Genomic DNA, 18,075 nt, shown 5'->3' on the forward strand with positions numbered 1-18,075 from the left:
AAACACAATTTTCCAAAAGCTGTTCATCCCACCCACACACCCTCCCACAGCTATATAGTGGCACAGTATGCTGAGGTTATTTAAATTTGCCATCTCTGTGTACATGCTAGGTATCACATTCTCTCTTGGTTCTATTTTCATTGATAAGGCGGTATACTCCTCGCTTGGAGTGCTCCGGACGTCACGATCCTGTTGGAGCTTGGTGGCACCCACTGCCTCATTCACTCAAATATACATGTGGATAACCTCGGGAATGTAAAGATTTTTGACACTAGATGACAATAATGAGCCAGTAACATGACTATGTAACATTATACTCGCTGTGACCATTTCATAGTTAAAGGGTTTGAAAACTGTGTGCACCATATTCCGGCAGAGAAATGTAAAATCTGACAAACTTTGCAGTCGGGGTGGGAAGAGTTACTCCCCTTGACTGCGTCAGCTCGTTAATCGTTTGTTTTGTATAGAATTAATATAAACGTTAAGTAGTGTCAGATATTTCACGGTTGTCTATTTGTGTGATGATTACAATTGTATATAACAAATGTATTTCATGAATTATACTTTAATGAAGCTACAGTAGCCGTTTCACGAAGTGTTATAAAATCCCAATTGAAACAGAGAATGACAATGTTGTTGACGAGTGAGTGGATGGTTTCTCACCCAACTATCCGCAATGTAAAAGCTTGTAAATGTGCATGTCAATGTCGTGTCTAAACAAGAATAAATATGAAAACAGGATATGATTTGTGTAAAATGTTTATTTTCAATGGAAACACAGAGTAAGCGAAGTCTAACTTTTATATATTAGTATCTGAGAGAGAGAGAGAGAGAGAGAGAAAGAGAGAGAGAGAGAGAGAGAGCACTACCCCTTCCTTGTCACATGGTCACTCCTGGATAAAGATTCCACGCATACTGGCATCAGATTAATTTGTTTCGTCAGAATACTAACATTGGTATCTGTTAATTAACTTATCGATAAATTATATTATTGTTTTCAGGGAGTGAATTTAATTAATTATTTATGACACCTTAGTGGAAAGGTATAATGGAATTACATCGCGATGAAGAGATCATTATTCTCTGCAGGAAGTGCCCTGGGAATGTTTACTGAGTAGCTTATGAATTATTCAAGGCATGTTCTTGAATGCGTGTGATTGCTAATTGATGCAAAACGTTTGTGACGACAGTGTAAAGACGACCTTTTCGCATCGATCGGAAGTGCACATTGTCAAAGTAAACCTAGGCTTCAACAGCATTAACAGTTGCTATGCCTACATTTGTTCTGTCATCGGTATTTCTGTATCTTGTCAGACACTGGCGCCAATTAACAAACAGGAGATGGTTTCATGTATATAAACAAACGGATGTTGATGTATGTCTTCAAAATGGCTAGACGTTGCCCGATAAGCATCAGCTCCAAAACCTGAGCGGCCCCTTAAACAACTCTTTGCTCTTATTCAAACCGGCAGACAAATGCAAGTTGCGGATTTCTATTTAATTGTAGGAAGTGGACATAAAATCGGTTTTGCGTACGGCAGTCGTGTGTTTTTCCCAACGGCTAGCGCTATACCAAATATAGTGAACCGCAAAAGAAACATCACCGCAAGTAATATTTCATGAAAAGTTGTCATTTAAATATCTGGGTAATTATTGTCAAAGTTTCTAAAATTTAACATTACCTTGTCCGGAAAAATGAAATTTGATGTTAAAAAAACAAAGCAGATGACAATAAAACCGATCGCCAAACGCATCACGGCAACGGCCATGGCTACCCGATGCACGTGAGTTCCGTGTAAATTGAAATGCACATGCGTTCCCGGATTTTTTGCCCAATAAAAATCCACCCAGATCGGATAACATTCATTCGTTATTGAATTGCTACCACATACCAAGATTGACAAGAAATCAGCGATACCAAGCCCTTGGACGATTGCAACCGTAAGGACCATATACAGGCTCCAGCAACGGTACCAGACCACCAACACTACAGATGATCGACCACGTAGTGGAAGACCAAGGGTCACCATCCGACGTCAGGATCGTCAGATTGTGCGACAGCATCTTCAAGATCGCTTTGTTACTGCTGCGGAAACTTCTCGACAGACCATGTTGACACACCAACGACACATTGACGAGCAGACACCTCCACTGTCACAGGCCACACCGAGAACCAATTCTGACACCACGGCAACACAGCACCAGCATTGGCGCCATCAGCAGTGGAGAAGAGTCCTCTTCTCAGACAAGAGTCGTTACTGTATCTCAACAGCAGATGGCAGAGAGAGAGTCTGGCGACGCCGTGGAGAACGTTATTCGGATGCTTGTGTTGTTGAGAGGGACTCGCGGGGTGGTCCGAACATCATGGTGTGGGGTGGAGTTGGTCTTGCACAGATGGTCGGCCCTGTGGTCTTCCAGGAAGAGGCAATGGTGTCACAGCAGCTCGGTACATGGATCAAGTTTTGAGACCACACGCCATGCCTGATTTGGCACGTCGCCGCAACCACGAGTTTCAGCATGATAACACCCGTGCCCACACTGCGAGAGCAACGAGATTTCCTCCAGCAGAATTGATCAGAACCATGCGGTTACCTGCCCTCAGTCCCGATTTAGATCCCATTGAGCACCCATGGGACGAGATTCAAAGATGGATGACGTACGACCAAGGCTGACAACTGCAGCTGAACTACGTTAGGCGTTCCTCAGAGTGTATCTGCCACATGATAAAGGTCGGGGTAAGGTGGAGCACGGCCAGCCAAGTTACAGAGACTGACCTGTGTTTCTCAAGTGCGTAGATCAATCACTGGATTGTCTGGTCCCGACCCGACTCGAGACTGCCGTCATACAGCTGGGATATGACTGAGTTTGGCGTTAAACAAGCAAACAATTACAGAAGCTGACCACCCGATCCCCATTTTAATCGGTTCTATGACAAGCATAAAGTCGAGGTCCTGGGGGTCTGTTCTGGCACGGAACCTCCACAGCTGTCTACCTAGCGTAAGTAAATGTGTGGTTTCACGCTTTCCTTAGAATTTGGTTTCTTGCATCTATACCGTTGCCATACTCGAAAGTGTATATGTTCTGTTACTCGTTTCTTGGCTACAGTGGGCATGAACCCGAGAAGAGGGCTATCGGAGTTGTTGATCGCTGGAAAGGACAGCGTAGTCCTTAAAGATTCTCTACCAATCAAAACAATTAAAGCACTCCATAAAACATACAGTGACGAATACTTTTGAGTTACTGTATCTGTCAACATTTTACATGTTATTTTTTTCGCTCTAAAGTAAGCCAAAAGTGTTCATACTTTCCATTTGCCATGAAAGCTATGCATGAAGGTCGTGTATCTTTCGATTCGTAGACACAGCAGTTGTGTATATTTGATGCATTGGTCATCAGTGGCCCACAGATCAGATGAATGGTTACCCGTGCCCCGTTCAGCGTTGTATTTTGAGACTGGATGGGGGTGAAGTATAGTGCGTGCATCCTGCGGAAGGATATATGCTGCGTTAAACGGGAAAGGATAAATGACAAAGATCTTACAAATACGAGGAGAGCGTATTGACATCAATCTTTCCACATTTGGTTGATCTGACTTTCACATTCAGTGTTTCAACGGAAATATTGGTTTGTTTTTACATTTGTTGTTTAACGCCGCACTCAACAATATTCCAGCTACATGACGGCTGTCTGTAAATAATCGAGTCTGGACCAGACAATCCAGTGATTGACATCAGGAGCATCGATCCACGCAATTGGGCTACGATGACATGCACCAACCAAGTCAGCGAGCCTGCCCACCTGATCCCGTTTGTGGCCTCTTATGACAGGCATAGTCGCCTTTAACGGCAGGCATGGGTTGCTGAAGACCTATTCTGTCCCGGATCTTCACGGGTCTTAAACAGAAATAATGTGTATGGAATACTAAAGAAACACTGACTAGGGGACATCGGTGGTGTTTGATGCAGTGAAGGTTGTGTTCATGCGCCTTTGTTCGATGAACACAACCTTCATCGTCCTTGGTTCGATTCCATAACCAAGGACGAAAAAGGGTATAACCCATTGTAGGTTAACCTTGATCATACTTAGGTTGATCTAAGTTGTCCATACCTACTGAGTGAGTTGGGTTTAACAGTATTCCAGTGTTATCACGGCGTGTCAGCTAAATAAAGGAGGAAAGCCCGAAGTGGTGCAGATCTCGGGCGTTATCCACCTCCGTGAAATCGACGAGCACGGGTATCGTGCTGACAAACCTAGACGCATAGCGGGGCTAAGCGGGATTCGAACACACAATCATAGCGAATCGAGGCGTCTTAGACGACTGAGCCACCTGGGGGGGGGGGGGGGGGGGGGGGCGGTACTGTGGTTCCCAATGTTCCTGTGACGCCACCGTAAAAGCAAATTAGTTTCATTTATTGATTCGATCAATAATAAAATCAATAGTATTACCGTGGCATTAATAAGATATGTGTATTCTGATATGCATCATGGAAATTTAATTTTCGATTGATGATATGAATATTTTAGAATCAAAAATGCAAAATCCGTTGTGTGGCATCTCTGTTTGTTGTTCTGCGCCTTATTTTGAACTCTCTTGCCATTTCAAGTGCATTATTAACGAGACATAGCACAATAGCAGCTTTGTCAAGCAATGAAACACTCTCACAGTTGTCTGTTGTAGCAATACACATAGACGTTGTGTTTCTCCTTTACTTACAGCCATTTTGTTTTATACCATAAGTATCATTGTGTGCGTTTTACTTCGGGTACTACCCTAGGTTAACCTTGAATGATACTGGTTAACTCAGGACGAATCTCATCAACCCTGGATGCAAGACATCAGTTAATCTCAGTTGAGGTTGAGTTGAGTCGACAAAATGCCCTGAAAGTCAGTAGAGGCTGTAGTTGCAGCATTTGATTTTGAAGGCCCAATATCCAACACGTCTGTTTGGTATTGAGTTATACGAGGTATTACCAGACGTGAGATGTCAGGAAATAAAATAGCCAATAAATTCTGTTATACCATGGCTCAGTGTTACCTGGCAACATCGATATACGTATATTGGTCGGATTACGGTCTGTTTCCAAATTGGAAGCGAACCATGCAATAGACAACAGGGAATTACAGATGGAATGTTCTATCATCTACTGTAAGCTGAATCTTGTGACTCTTAATGGCCTAGGTTGTCAAGATGTTGTTTTGGCGAGAGAAGCGGTGCAACCTTCTGTCAATTATTCACTTTCCATTGCATCGCTATCTGAGGGCAATCCCCAAAGGTCCATCTGTTAGGGGCGGTGTATTGTAATATATTCACCAGTTTGCTTTCGCTGCCAGTACCATCTCTCAACAGGGCCTAAACCTCAGATTATCAGCAACTACATGTACGTCAAAAACTGGCAATCTACGGGTTCCTTGGGAGCATAAACAATGTGTACAAGATTTTGCAAGCGCATAAGGTGACTAAATCAGATAATGATATAAGTGTTCTCTATACAATATTTATAAAGGAGCTCAGAAGTATTGGAAATGCTCCACACAGGTGTCAATTATTAACATGTTTAATGACTTCTGCATGCTCTTTGGCGTTTGATCAATGTTACAACTTTAAAGTGAGTGAGTGAGTATGAAACCTGGACTCATTTGTGAAGAGTATATTGTCAACAGTATTTGGTGTATCGCTGGACGTATGTGCCGGATGTTGTGCTCCACCAAGCGGTTACTTACGGTTCTGCCACTAAATGGACTCAGGAATTGTCAGAGCTGTTAACGTGACAGTTTGGTATAGATTCCGTAGATGCACCAACCGGATAAGGTTGTCTTGTTGACGTGACATCATACGTGGACGACCGTGGCATAAGTGTTGCCCTGCTGAAGATAACGTCTTCAAAGAGATGGTATTGTGTTTCGATGAACATTAAAATGTCTGTACACGTTTTGCGCGTACCATCGACGTTGACGTTGATTTTCATCATAAATATTTACGGTAAAACAAAAGTGTTTTTTTTATGAGCACCTGATAGCTAAACAATCATTGTATGCTGTTGACATTAATAAAACACGTGTGTGAGTTTCATGCTATCAACAGACACGCAAACATCCAAATTGTGTGCCGTACATGGACATGCACGTTCAAATTTACGACCTTAAAGTCACGGTATCTCTTCATGAAGATGTATTTGAAGATGCATTAATTAATTTCAGAATAAATATATTTAAATTTAACTGTATATTTGCTTTCTTCCGTTAGTATATATGAGTGAGTGAGTGAGTATGCTTTTACGTCGCTTTTAGCAATATTCCAGCAATATCACGGCGGAGAACACCAGAAATGTAGTATATATGAATCATACGTATTTTTCAGTTATATTTACTTAATTATTATCCTCTCATATTATAATTTAAACAACCATCCCATTAGTGTAGTTAATACAGCGTACGCCACTAGACCGCAAGGTCGGTGGTTCTGTCTTTCGGCCTTGTCATACCAAGAATCTTTAAAAGCTTATAATTGCTGTTACCCTACCTGGCATTCGGATTTAAGGGGATAAAACAAGGACTAGTCGGCTCGGATTCCTAGCTAAAATAGCGAACACCTGGTGTCAATACTGATTTTCAGTAATACATTTTATATATTATGATTTCCTCTGCTATTGTACCTTTGACGACAAATGGAATCTGTTTCGTCAGATAACCGACACTGGTTACTCTCTGGCGTTAACTTAATATACTTACATGTAATTGTTTAAGCTGTCGGTGATATATATATTGTTATATTAACGATGCCAGTTTTCAATATCAATATGCACCATAATCACCATCAACATAAATATATGTTTTACACTTTTTGATATGGGTGTTAGTAGCTGAAGCCACCACTATAACCCGACATAGCGTGCACCGTGATTTTGATGTCAAAACGTTAATGGACATGCAAGGCAGAATCACGGACGCCCGATGAACAACTCGATGCAGTAGATGTGTCCACATGCGTCTTGTAAATTGTGACGTTACTTCATTGATTGAATAATGTGTTGTGGAATCTGTTTTGGCAGATACTAGACTATTCAAGACTGATTAATTTCTTGCGTTGACGTTTAGTAGGTAATCAGTTGATGTAATGTTTCCACTAGACAGCCTGTCATTATGTAAAATATACATTTCCAGCTTAAGTAGCTTGGCTCAACCAGACCTGGTGATAGCGACTGGCAAGATCAAGTGGACACGGAGTCCACCAACCTTTATTAAATGAATCTCACACCTCTCAGCAAAGTCTGGCTGAGTCCGACTGTCTCCTGACACTATAACCAAGAATCCAATGAATAATTATGCATTTTGGTTTCAGACGGCGGACTGTCTTCCTTTCTCGGCAGGTTTATGTGACTGTCTTCAAGCTATCGAATCCCACGCAATGCAAGGTACGAGGCAATCAGTTATTAGACTTGATGATTAGAGTGTTGGGTGTGTAATTCCTAAAGTGCCAAACGTGTCTTGTGCAAGTTCCAGCTGGACACTATCATAACCTTCAAACTGACGCTCAGTTAAATCCGGAAGTCCAAGTTTAGACCTTATACTTGACGCAGCACATTATACCTTCGCCAAGTAGCAAAGACCGCCATTAAACTGGTACCTGGAGTCTGTTTTGTACCGACCGTTATCAAGCCTCTTGTAGATTCAATAAGCAGCTTTTACCGGATACTGGTTTCCAAATGTGTTTCGCTAACGAAACAAATTTTCCAGCGTTTATTGTATTACCTAAAGTGAAGGACTGTTATATATTGACTGTCGTTAGAAAGGCACAGGCTTAGACAGCAAATCGGAATCAATATTTTTAGCTTCTTCATTAGTACACCGTGATGACCAACAAGATTTCTGCATTCATAGACACGTATTGTTTCTGTAGACCCGGTCCCTACCTCCTTACTTAAAATGTTCATACGCTCGGTTCGTGATAACGGGATTCGACTCTATCGTTACGTTAAAACACAACAACATTACGATTCATATCTGCTCTTTATTGTATTTGCAAGTGCTACAAGACAAGTGTAAATGTAAAGAAAATAGAAACAATAATATGCAAAAATATGATGCATAAGTCGAATTATAATGGCTCTATCACATTCTATAGTTATTGACTTCAGAAGGCGTATATAGTACATTTGGTATATCTCACATCATATCATTAGCACATATTGACGGCACTTCTTTGTTTCGACGTTGAAGCATGTTACAACATACCATCTATCTTTTAACCTACAAGAAAGAACGTTCCTTATAACGTAAACTAGTATGGACATGTATTGGCACAGTTCAGTGTAAGTTCGAGATTGGGCAAGAAAAGTGAAAACCTCGATTCTTAACAGTCCAGTTTCAAAGATGCGTTGTGAACCGTAGATACACAGATGCCAACATAGCATGACGTGTTAAAGTTCCATTGATCTTTTGTATTTAAGAAGAACTATTTGCAGGGATTGACTTTGCAATTCTTTGGCAATATTGGGTTCTTAAAAATTATCCTTGGTTTCATTTAAGTATGTTTCAATGCGCATCATGATCATGATGAATCAGTGTTTGATAATTCATACTTGTGTTCTAACACGTTCTGCTCGAGCTATTATGTCTTGGAGCACTAATATGAACCGGTAAATATACCAATTGTGCTTATAAAAACCGGTTCATGTTCATTAAAGGTAACACAGCACAGATAAACTCGCATGGCTTAAATGTATAACCATTAGTAGGTGTTTATATGTCTATATCAAATGCAGTGAAAATGAAATAATAAACATATTAAGAGAGTATATTGTAACAACATGTGACCTTTGTGACTTTTATTATTATTTTTTACAATTAACATTATCTGATATGAAACTATATGAACATATCAAACTGTGAAATGAGGATTACACGCGCGGAATAAGGTTTAGACGTATGGAATGTAAACAAATAAGTGACAATACAGAACAACAATCATGAATATGTTGACCTGCAATATACTTTTGTAACAGGGGCAAATGCAAGTTATTGCTATTTCCAGATGTTCCACAACAATGATTCCAGTCAGTAACATGAGCATGTTAAAAAACAATGTGTTTGTTCTCTTAAATATCTGAACGTTTCCTTTCTTGCCTATCTCCAGAAGAAGCAGCACCAGTTGTTCATATGAGCTGGTGTTTCGTTATTTTGGTTATTTTGTATCACGACATACCAATATGCGATAAAGGCAACAACCTTTACCTAAATTACATACGTCTACTTCCCGTACAATGCTGGAAAACGTGCAGTGGATTCGCACTTGAAGTATCAGTCTTTGCATGACGACAATATCCTGCAAATGACAACCCGTATGTCGCCGCAGACTTTTCACTGTCTGGAGCAGGTTCCAATCAATGGCAATGTACAACTTGTGTATACCCATAACAGTTTTAACCTGTCTACAATAATAGGTGCAATACATACATGGACATCGATTAGTGCCAAGGAAAGGTACGCCTTCCAGGAGAATTTAAGAGTCAATACCGTTGAATTAACGTCTTCTGTTCATTGCGTATTTACGATTATGAACTATATAATCGTAATGCACAATACGTCCAGTAACACACGACATCGACAAAATCAGTGGCTCACAAAAACGCTTTAACGAAATACTGTTTGGCATAGAAGAGATTTTAAAATATTTTTGATTTACAATTCATGTCAAAAGGGTTTTTTTTACCAAATTTTATCATCAAAAATTGGCTCCCACGGGAGATATCGCCAGGGTGAGATCAAGCGATATCTACATTGTAGATATCGCTGCAATGAAATTGCATCACAATGCTTTCCAGACCATTGTGACGTCATTGGTTAGCATGACGTCACAAACAAATGACATCACTAATGACTGCGACTGGAGCTGTTAGCAGTATTTTTTACAACTAAGACACTGCTTATTACTGTCTTCAAACTGAAAATGTTGGAAGAATGATGTTAGGTGATACCTATCACCCTCGTGTCTTTTGATATCAAAATACACTCGGGTGAGATTCTCTATTTATCAGCACATAGGTTTGTTAAAAGACGTCTCTTTTGCCTTTGCGTTTGCATGCATACAACTAAAAGAAAGTAATCAAACTGAAGTAAACAATGTGACAACATACATATATTTGAAATACTCTAAATATTTAAACTTTCTTCAATAAATAGTTTTTTTGGATAATGTGATCTTTTTGTCAATTGTAATTACCGAAAAGGTATATGGTTTTGTTAAGAAGTGTTCTAAATTTGTCTCGTATAAATCTGTAAAAAAACATGTCATATGCCGTAGATAAATCATTTCTTTTGAATAAGCATCATCAAATACTTAGAGAAGCTAAGAGGGAAAACATGATAAAAGATTAAATAGTCGGTGTAAACAAATACCGTAAATCCTTCAATTAATGCTTGCCGTCAATAAAGTTTCAATGTTTCAGCAAGAATACGCCACCAACGCCTTTAAAAAGGCGTTTAATCAAGGATTTACGGTTTGCACTGATACAGAATTTATCTAGGGCAAAATATCACAATGCATACATAAATAAGTAGCAAGAAAAACGAAGATCAATTATTCGTGATTGCTGAATCACATCTTTATGTTTTAATACGTTTGTTGTGTGTTTGCTAGGGATAATTATTACTATTACTGTGGAAGTTGTAAAATCTCACCAACTTTATGGATATACATACATAAGGGTTTGGCTTGTAAATGTTTTGAGTAGCATTTAGTGTGTTTCTAGTGAAGTATGGTTCTTCGTCGTACAAACATCTGTTTATTGATTTTTAAATGATTTCCAAAGCTTTATTTCATCATCAAATACATACTTAAGGGTGAGTGAACGCAATTCGTTTAAATTTGAATGTCATCTGTGAACTTATTCAAAATGGCTTTAGCATGTTACTGTCTCGTGCATTTGACGCTAAATGGCTTTTGCCAAAGCAAGGCATTTATATTACTGGCTTTGATTAGTTTTGCATTAGCCCCATTCCAGAATTTCATTCAGTCAGCATTTTCAAAAGTGAATGCTTCCGCGTATGCACATGTTCTTTGGTTTTATCACTTCATGCATATAATGATCCCATCAGCCTTCGCAGGAATACCGGTGGTCATGACAATGTGTTCTAAGGACGCAACCATTTGACTTCAGGGGTTGGGGGCGGGATTTCTTTCTAAAAACATAATCAAGCCCCTGTTTTTTCTGAAAATTCTGTACGTATACCTCGATAATGTGCCCTTTTCTCGCAGGCTATATGAAAGTGTCCCAAAATAAAGTTTGTTATTTTTTAGTTTTTTAATAAAATTCAAAAATAGAGTACCTTATTATGTTAGTAATAATAATTGATCTCCTCACAAATTCGGATCTCTCACACACACACGCACACACACAAACACCTCCCCTCAAATCAAATTGTTGCTCCCTAGTTGTCGGAATCCATTGCTCTTGTTTCGCATCCCAGCGTCTCCCAGATATAATAACCGTTTTCGACGTAATAAGCTACCCGCTCTAATAAGCCCCCACGGCGATATCTGCCAATATATTGGCTTGTGAACAATCCCAACTAGCACCCCTTCCGATTGATCAATGTACACAAGACTTATTTATTCGTGTATAATACGTGTGTTATATACATCCATAGTTATGGGAAATTACATTCTGGAAAAATATATCTGTCGTATATAAACATTTCAGGCTGTCAGCATAAACCACGAAATTTACGATCTTTCAACACCAAAATCTTATTATAATAAGAGCGCCCTGGGCGCTTATTATGTCGATTACGGTATTGGTTTATCTGCATAATATCTACAGCCGTTGGATCTCGCCTAAGTGGCAAGCGTCTACAAATAGTCTCTTGGGGGTTAACCCCCGAAATAAAGCCGTGATTTAACTGAAACATTGTTAACGGCGGCGTTAAGTCCAACTCACGCAGCAACCGGTTTGACTTCGACGCCATTCATTGGTGATTAATAAATTCTTGTCGTTATTCTAGTTATCAGTAAAGTCCTTCGGGTCGAAGCATAACATTAGAAAAATGAAGATTGCGCGAATACTTAATTAGCTTCATCTGATTGCTTATTTTAGCTAATATGAAACATGAATGATGAGTTTGTTTGTTTCGTTCATTCCTGCTTCAGCTTCATTCCATTCAACATGGGCTCAACAAATTTCTCAAATCAGAAAATGGTTTTAATAAAACATCGAAGTCGAAATATGGTGCAAGAATTTAAAATTTCCCGCTTCCTTTTGGAGGTAGATTGTAGCACGCCCTCATGAGCAGGTCGAAGTAACAGTCGTCTTCTATCGTGGCACTGACGCCGGAATAGTAGTTTATCCATTCGTCCCTAGTGACCTTGCCGTCTGGAGAGCCAGGTGTGTCTATGGAATCTAGGAAGTTCTGGAGCGTCTCATCTTCTGTCCACTCCCCTGATAAATACTTCGGATGCCTTCGTGCGTTAGCAGCATAAACAACTGAAAATAGACAACAAACGTGCATAATTAATGGTGCACGATAACATTTTAGCTGAAACTATCAAGTTTGCTGACTAAAGTTTGTGTTGGATATGTGTAGGATCGAGCGCTTGTTTTGTTGCGATAATGTATATACTCCCCGTAGGTGTAGAGTTGTAGGTAATATTATTTTCAGTAATTCTCCCTGAACACGGTGATTTATGTTTCATTCTCTTTGGCCAGTTCCTTGCAATTGTTCTATGGTTTGCGAAAAGGTCATAGCAACGTTGCGTCATGTGAACGAATGTCGATATGAAGTCACAGACGATGTAACGTGAGATCGTTCCAACACTAGACTCACTGAGTATCATGATCATCACCACCGGAGATCAACAATATTTCTACATTTTCCAAAACCATGCATCCTTGAAAAAATAGTGACCGATATTACGAGCAACGATCTACGCCATCAGGATACGCTCAGACACAATCAACCAAGTCACCGAGCCTGACCTTCCGGTCCATTAAGTCGCCTCGTTCGACAAGCACAGCTGATTGCTGGGGACCCATTCCAACTCAGAATCCCCACGGTGGTAGTACAACTCTGAACAGACATTCGACAAAGTAAGTGGAATGTATTTTTTCCTATTTTTCTTTAATCCAATTCCAACGCAATGGCCAGGAAGACGATTCGTGAATTACGTGTCAGGTCGGTATTCGATTGTTTACAGACCGCCGTCGTATGACAGGACTACTGCTCTGCGGCTTCAGGCAACAGAAAAAACGTATTTCTTTATGCAAATTGTGTATTTGGCGGGTTCTACTGGTGGGACAGGACATGTTAAGTGTTTTCGCGAACACTGGTGCCATACCCGACTTTCAATTATAATTTCCATCGCTATTTTGCATCTTACGCCCAATGGAATCTGTTTACTAATACTCTTGACTAATTATTCTCTGGCGTTAATTTATATATTTAATTAGTTATTATACTTGCTAAAAGAAAACACGACTACAGAAGGTCAGTTTGCAAACACGATAGCTGATTACCAACCTGTTTAGGCAGTATTGCCTGCCATAATCACTTTATGAGTTTGAAAATGATCAGCCTAATTAACCTATACTCAATATAACGATACGTTGCAAAGTCCTAGATGTAGAAGAAGATAGACTGCGGTGTAATCTTGTAAAGTCGTGTTTTGTATCAATATCAACGATTTGTGGATCAATGCTCCAAGGAAGCTTAGTCCGAATGATTAACTCATGCCACGTGGTAGTCTAGACGGGAACCTTGATGGCATTAAGTGACAAAGTATCATTTATCACAAAACGAATCAAATCGAGAACTCGTAATACTGTTGGTTTTGTTGTTTGAATCGGGAAAAATACTTCCCCTTTCACTTCATATACACCATATCATTACCGCTGAATTGTGCAGCTTTCGATTTGAGGCAGCACCTGAGAATAGCTTGGATTACCGTATCCTCTAATCCGTTTATCGTTAAATGTCAGTCTTTCTATATGCCACTTCTGGGGGCTGCTGATTAGAATCTGCTGATGTGCGCTCTTGGGCTTACAAAGCAATTCTACATCTCAGATTATTTCCTTATCATATCACATATAACATTATCTATGAAAACAAAAACCGATACGGTTAAAAGAAATTAAACAGTATGCGGCCTTCGAGTAGAAGGGGACGTTTTTGTGATTTAATATAAATCCTTATTCAACGTTAAAAATATTTTATGATTTGTGGCTAATCGAAATTGTAGATGTGCGGTTTAAATCCCAAACCGCACGTTTGCGAATCGTCGCTCTAACGGACAAAAAGTAGATCAAATGATAACACAAAAATAATTAACGATAGACGGATGAGAGGATACTGTAACATGAGACTAAATGTTGGATGGTGAAATTAGAGAGAATGGGAGTAGGGTCATGACCTCCACATAGCGTTAAGACAAACAGGTGGATTGTAACATCAACATCAAACACACTAGCTAACACCCACATTCCACACAATCCAGGAAGCGTCTGGTCTTGTGTTATAGCTGTTGGATGGATCAGTGAGAATCAAGAGAGGACCGACCTACAGCGTCAGAACAAACTGAAGATGGATCGCTATAGCAGTGTCAAACAATACTCACACCAGCATCACACCCAGACAATAACCTTTCCGTGTGTTGGAAGATGTACATTGTACACGTATGTAGTTGTAGGGTTTTCAACCATGAAGTGAGAAAGTGAGATGTTTCGGATAATTTAAAAGCTCATTTCAATTGGAAGTGCTGTAATGTTGCCAGCGTAACGAGGAACCACAGTTTGGCGTCAATGACAGTGAAAGCAAAATCACCGAGCGTACAGCAGATAAACTGCAGGTTAGGATGAACACAACTGTACTCAGTCTGACATTCACTAATGTAATGCAAAGCTCTAAGAATGTGGTATAGTTGCCAAAGTATTACCTTAAGCTTAAAACCACACCAAAACACAATTACCGAACAATCATACTATTTCAAAGGTATTCGCAGTCATTTGATATTCAGCAGTTTAGGGAAAGGGGAAGGTTTTGTATGCAGCGGTACAGCGTCTATAGAAGCCAGTGTTGAAAAGGGGCCGTAGGGTAGCCTTGTGGTTATAGCGTATGTGGTTCATTTGTATGGTTTACCAAAGTACATATATCAACTACGATAACACCATTGTCAAAGAGATGGGGGCGGTGAGGTAACCAAGCGTTCACTCGTCTAGCTAAAGACCCAGGTTCGATTCCCCACTTGGGTACAATGTGTGATGCCCATTTCTGGTGTCCCCCGCCGTGATACTGCTGGAATATTGCTAAATGCGACTTGAACCCATACACACTCACCAAATGTTGAGAACCAATTACAATCCCTAACAAACTTGAAACTGCACACGACTATGTATTAGTCACATTCCTTTTAATAAGGGGCGGTCGGGTAGCGTGGTAGTTAAAGCGTTCGCTCGTCAGTCCGAAGACCTGGGTTCGATTCCCGACATGGGTACAATGTGTGAAGCCCATTTCTTGTGATATTGCTGGACTATTGCTAAAAGCGGCGTTAAGCCAAACTCACTCACTCCTTTTAATAATTTGCTATACTTACAGCATATTGTGGTTTTCAACAATGAAAACGGGTAGGATATCACCCTGCATTCTTTTCCTGAAGTGTTAACCTCACACTAGTATATTTCTATGTATGCGTGGGGCGTATATTAGAGTTTGCAATTAAACATCATATATTTTAATGATTTGAATTGAGAGCATCCATTCTCTAAATCCGCCTATGCGATATTGTGTTAGGTGATGACACACGTCAGAATTACCATAACCACAGGAACAACATAAATACTTCAGGAATCTCATATTTAATGAATCGTTCAGAAGGCGCCGGATTTCCATTGATCTGTTAACAATTTTAAGTTGAGACTTTGATGTACATATTCAAACACAAACCAATAAATGTGATTTCGTAACCAAGCAACCTGTATCCCATCATACATGGACGTCAAAAAGATGCCAGGAACTGTGAAAACATCAATAATTCACGGACAGATGTCGGTCATCTGTTTTTCAGAAGCCAAAGAAATATTTCCAATTGTTATGCCATGAACGCCAGTCTTGGGTGCCCCAATGCATGTGTATAAGAAAGTGGTGTGTTCCGCCTCAGCCTTTCCAGCTGCAAATGCCATTGCTTCAAGGCAAAAGCATATGGATAAAGAAAATATATCCCATTATTTGGTATTTCAATACGTTCCTACAGTGTGAATGGACAAATGACCTGGGTGAGTGAATGAGTGAGTGAGTTGGGTTTAACACCGCTTTTAACAGTATTCCAGTTATATCACCGCGTGTCAGCTTAATGTGGGAGGAAATCCCGAAGTGATGCCGGTCTCAGACGTTTACCACTTCGGTAAAACCCACGCGCACGGGTATGGTGCTGACAAACCTAGAAACATAATCGTGGTGAACCGGGATTCGAACCCACAATCATAGGTTTCTGGCGTGTCCAAGGGACGCATTATTGCACAGCGAATCGCGGCGCCTTAGACGACTGGGCCACCCGTGCGCCCAAATGACCTGGAAAAGAATGTGTGACACATGCATTGTTTAAGGAACACATATGCAGACATTCCAAATTGTACAGAGACACAATGCACTTGTACATAGGATGGTTCTTAAAATAACATGTTCGATCGAAACATAAACTGCATTTCAACGAAATCAGTGATAATGAAAAGGTTATGTCTGTAAGTCAAAACACCAAAATCATATTAGCAAGCCTTCATTATACAGTCTACTTGCCTGTTCATCATCATGTCAAGAATTGTATGATCAATTTTCTATTGAAAGGGGTTGCCTGGTTCATGTTGTGTAAGCTTGATTGACTTGTTCACCAGTCTCACACATGTTACGGACATCAAAGTGGAGGTTACAGGGTAAGAGTTAAAGACTACGTTCTCTTCCCTGTCGTGCAATAAACAGATTTACCAATGTGTGACGATCAAACATTCAAACAGTGCAACGCCGGTAAACAGTGTTTACTGATCCTGACACGACGTCGACTTTATGTATGGGGCTTTTATTTAAAACAGAACAAAGTGTACTTTCTAATCTTTCGATTGTTTCATCTGTCAGGATTCATTTTAAAAATATAAAACACAAAAAGTGCAAATGTAATTTATTATCTTCGAGGGCAAACATATCGGGGTATATAAAAATCATATGTGTCCTAGGGTCATATCACGTCACAATGTGTTTTTTCCGTCATCCGGATGGCTTTGTTGACGTCATTCGAATCTTATTAAGACTTGGTCGGAATGACGTCACATCAGAAACGACGTCATACCTGAAGATTGTTGACGTCATTGGACACATTGTGTTTCCGCTGTTGCGACTTTTGTCCTTATAGGTAAACACTAAAATTTATCTCTGTATGTAGACATCTTCGGTAATAAATAGAACATAACATGAGTGTTCATGTCATACTACGGTTACAACACTCGTGCCTAATTATAAATTCCGGTATTTAGACACTCGTGTCGTAACGATAGTATGACATGAACACTCATATAATATCCTCTGTTTATTCTCACAGTTGAATCTGACAATGACATCCTTTTTGTGGTGTCTCAATGAGTATACTCAGTCTGGTATATGTATGTTATTAGTGACGGTGTCACGATAACCCTAACGTCATGGATATTACTGACACCATTTATTGGATGAAATGTCAGAAGAACACTGACTGCAGAATATAATTTCATTTATTGTCTGCAATGATCTGCATCCAATATACCCCACAGATGGATGTGCTTACTTTGGCTATTGTTAATAATATAGGTGATGTATCATAAGAAAAGAACGTCTCCAACTGAGTGTAAAATTCACTAAATCACGAAATGTTTGCAGGAAGGCAACACAATGTCAGAATATTATAAAAAAGATGATCGAGAACATAAATTAGCACTGCGCTGGAAATATGTGTCAACCAAATCATCCGAATAGGCCTGACTCTTCATCAGGATTTAACTCCGATTTGTAGATGGACTTAAATTACAATTATGCAAATCTCTAAAATCAAAGATATAAAGAAATAA

General features: G+C 39.8%; 1 protein-coding gene across 2 annotated transcripts in view; it reads right to left on the minus strand.

The window, feature by feature from the left end:
• Positions 1-7,989: 7,989 nt before the first annotated feature.
• Positions 7,990-18,075, minus strand: part of LOC124137424 (calcyphosin-like protein) — an 86,192-nt gene continuing 76,106 nt past the window's right edge. For both annotated transcript variants that reach the window (XM_046503709.2, XM_046503716.2), the window contains exon 2: positions 7,990-12,480. In XM_046503709.2, the coding sequence (XP_046359665.1) occupies positions 12,236-12,480 (245 nt within the window). In that variant the 3' untranslated portion in view covers positions 7,990-12,235. The remainder of the gene's footprint in view (positions 12,481-18,075) is intronic.

The sequence above is a fragment of the Haliotis rufescens genome, unplaced genomic scaffold, assembly GCF_023055435.1.
Source record: "Haliotis rufescens isolate VD_foot unplaced genomic scaffold, xgHalRufe1.0.p SCAF_20, whole genome shotgun sequence".
Lineage (NCBI taxonomy): Eukaryota > Metazoa > Mollusca > Gastropoda > Lepetellida > Haliotidae > Haliotis > Haliotis rufescens.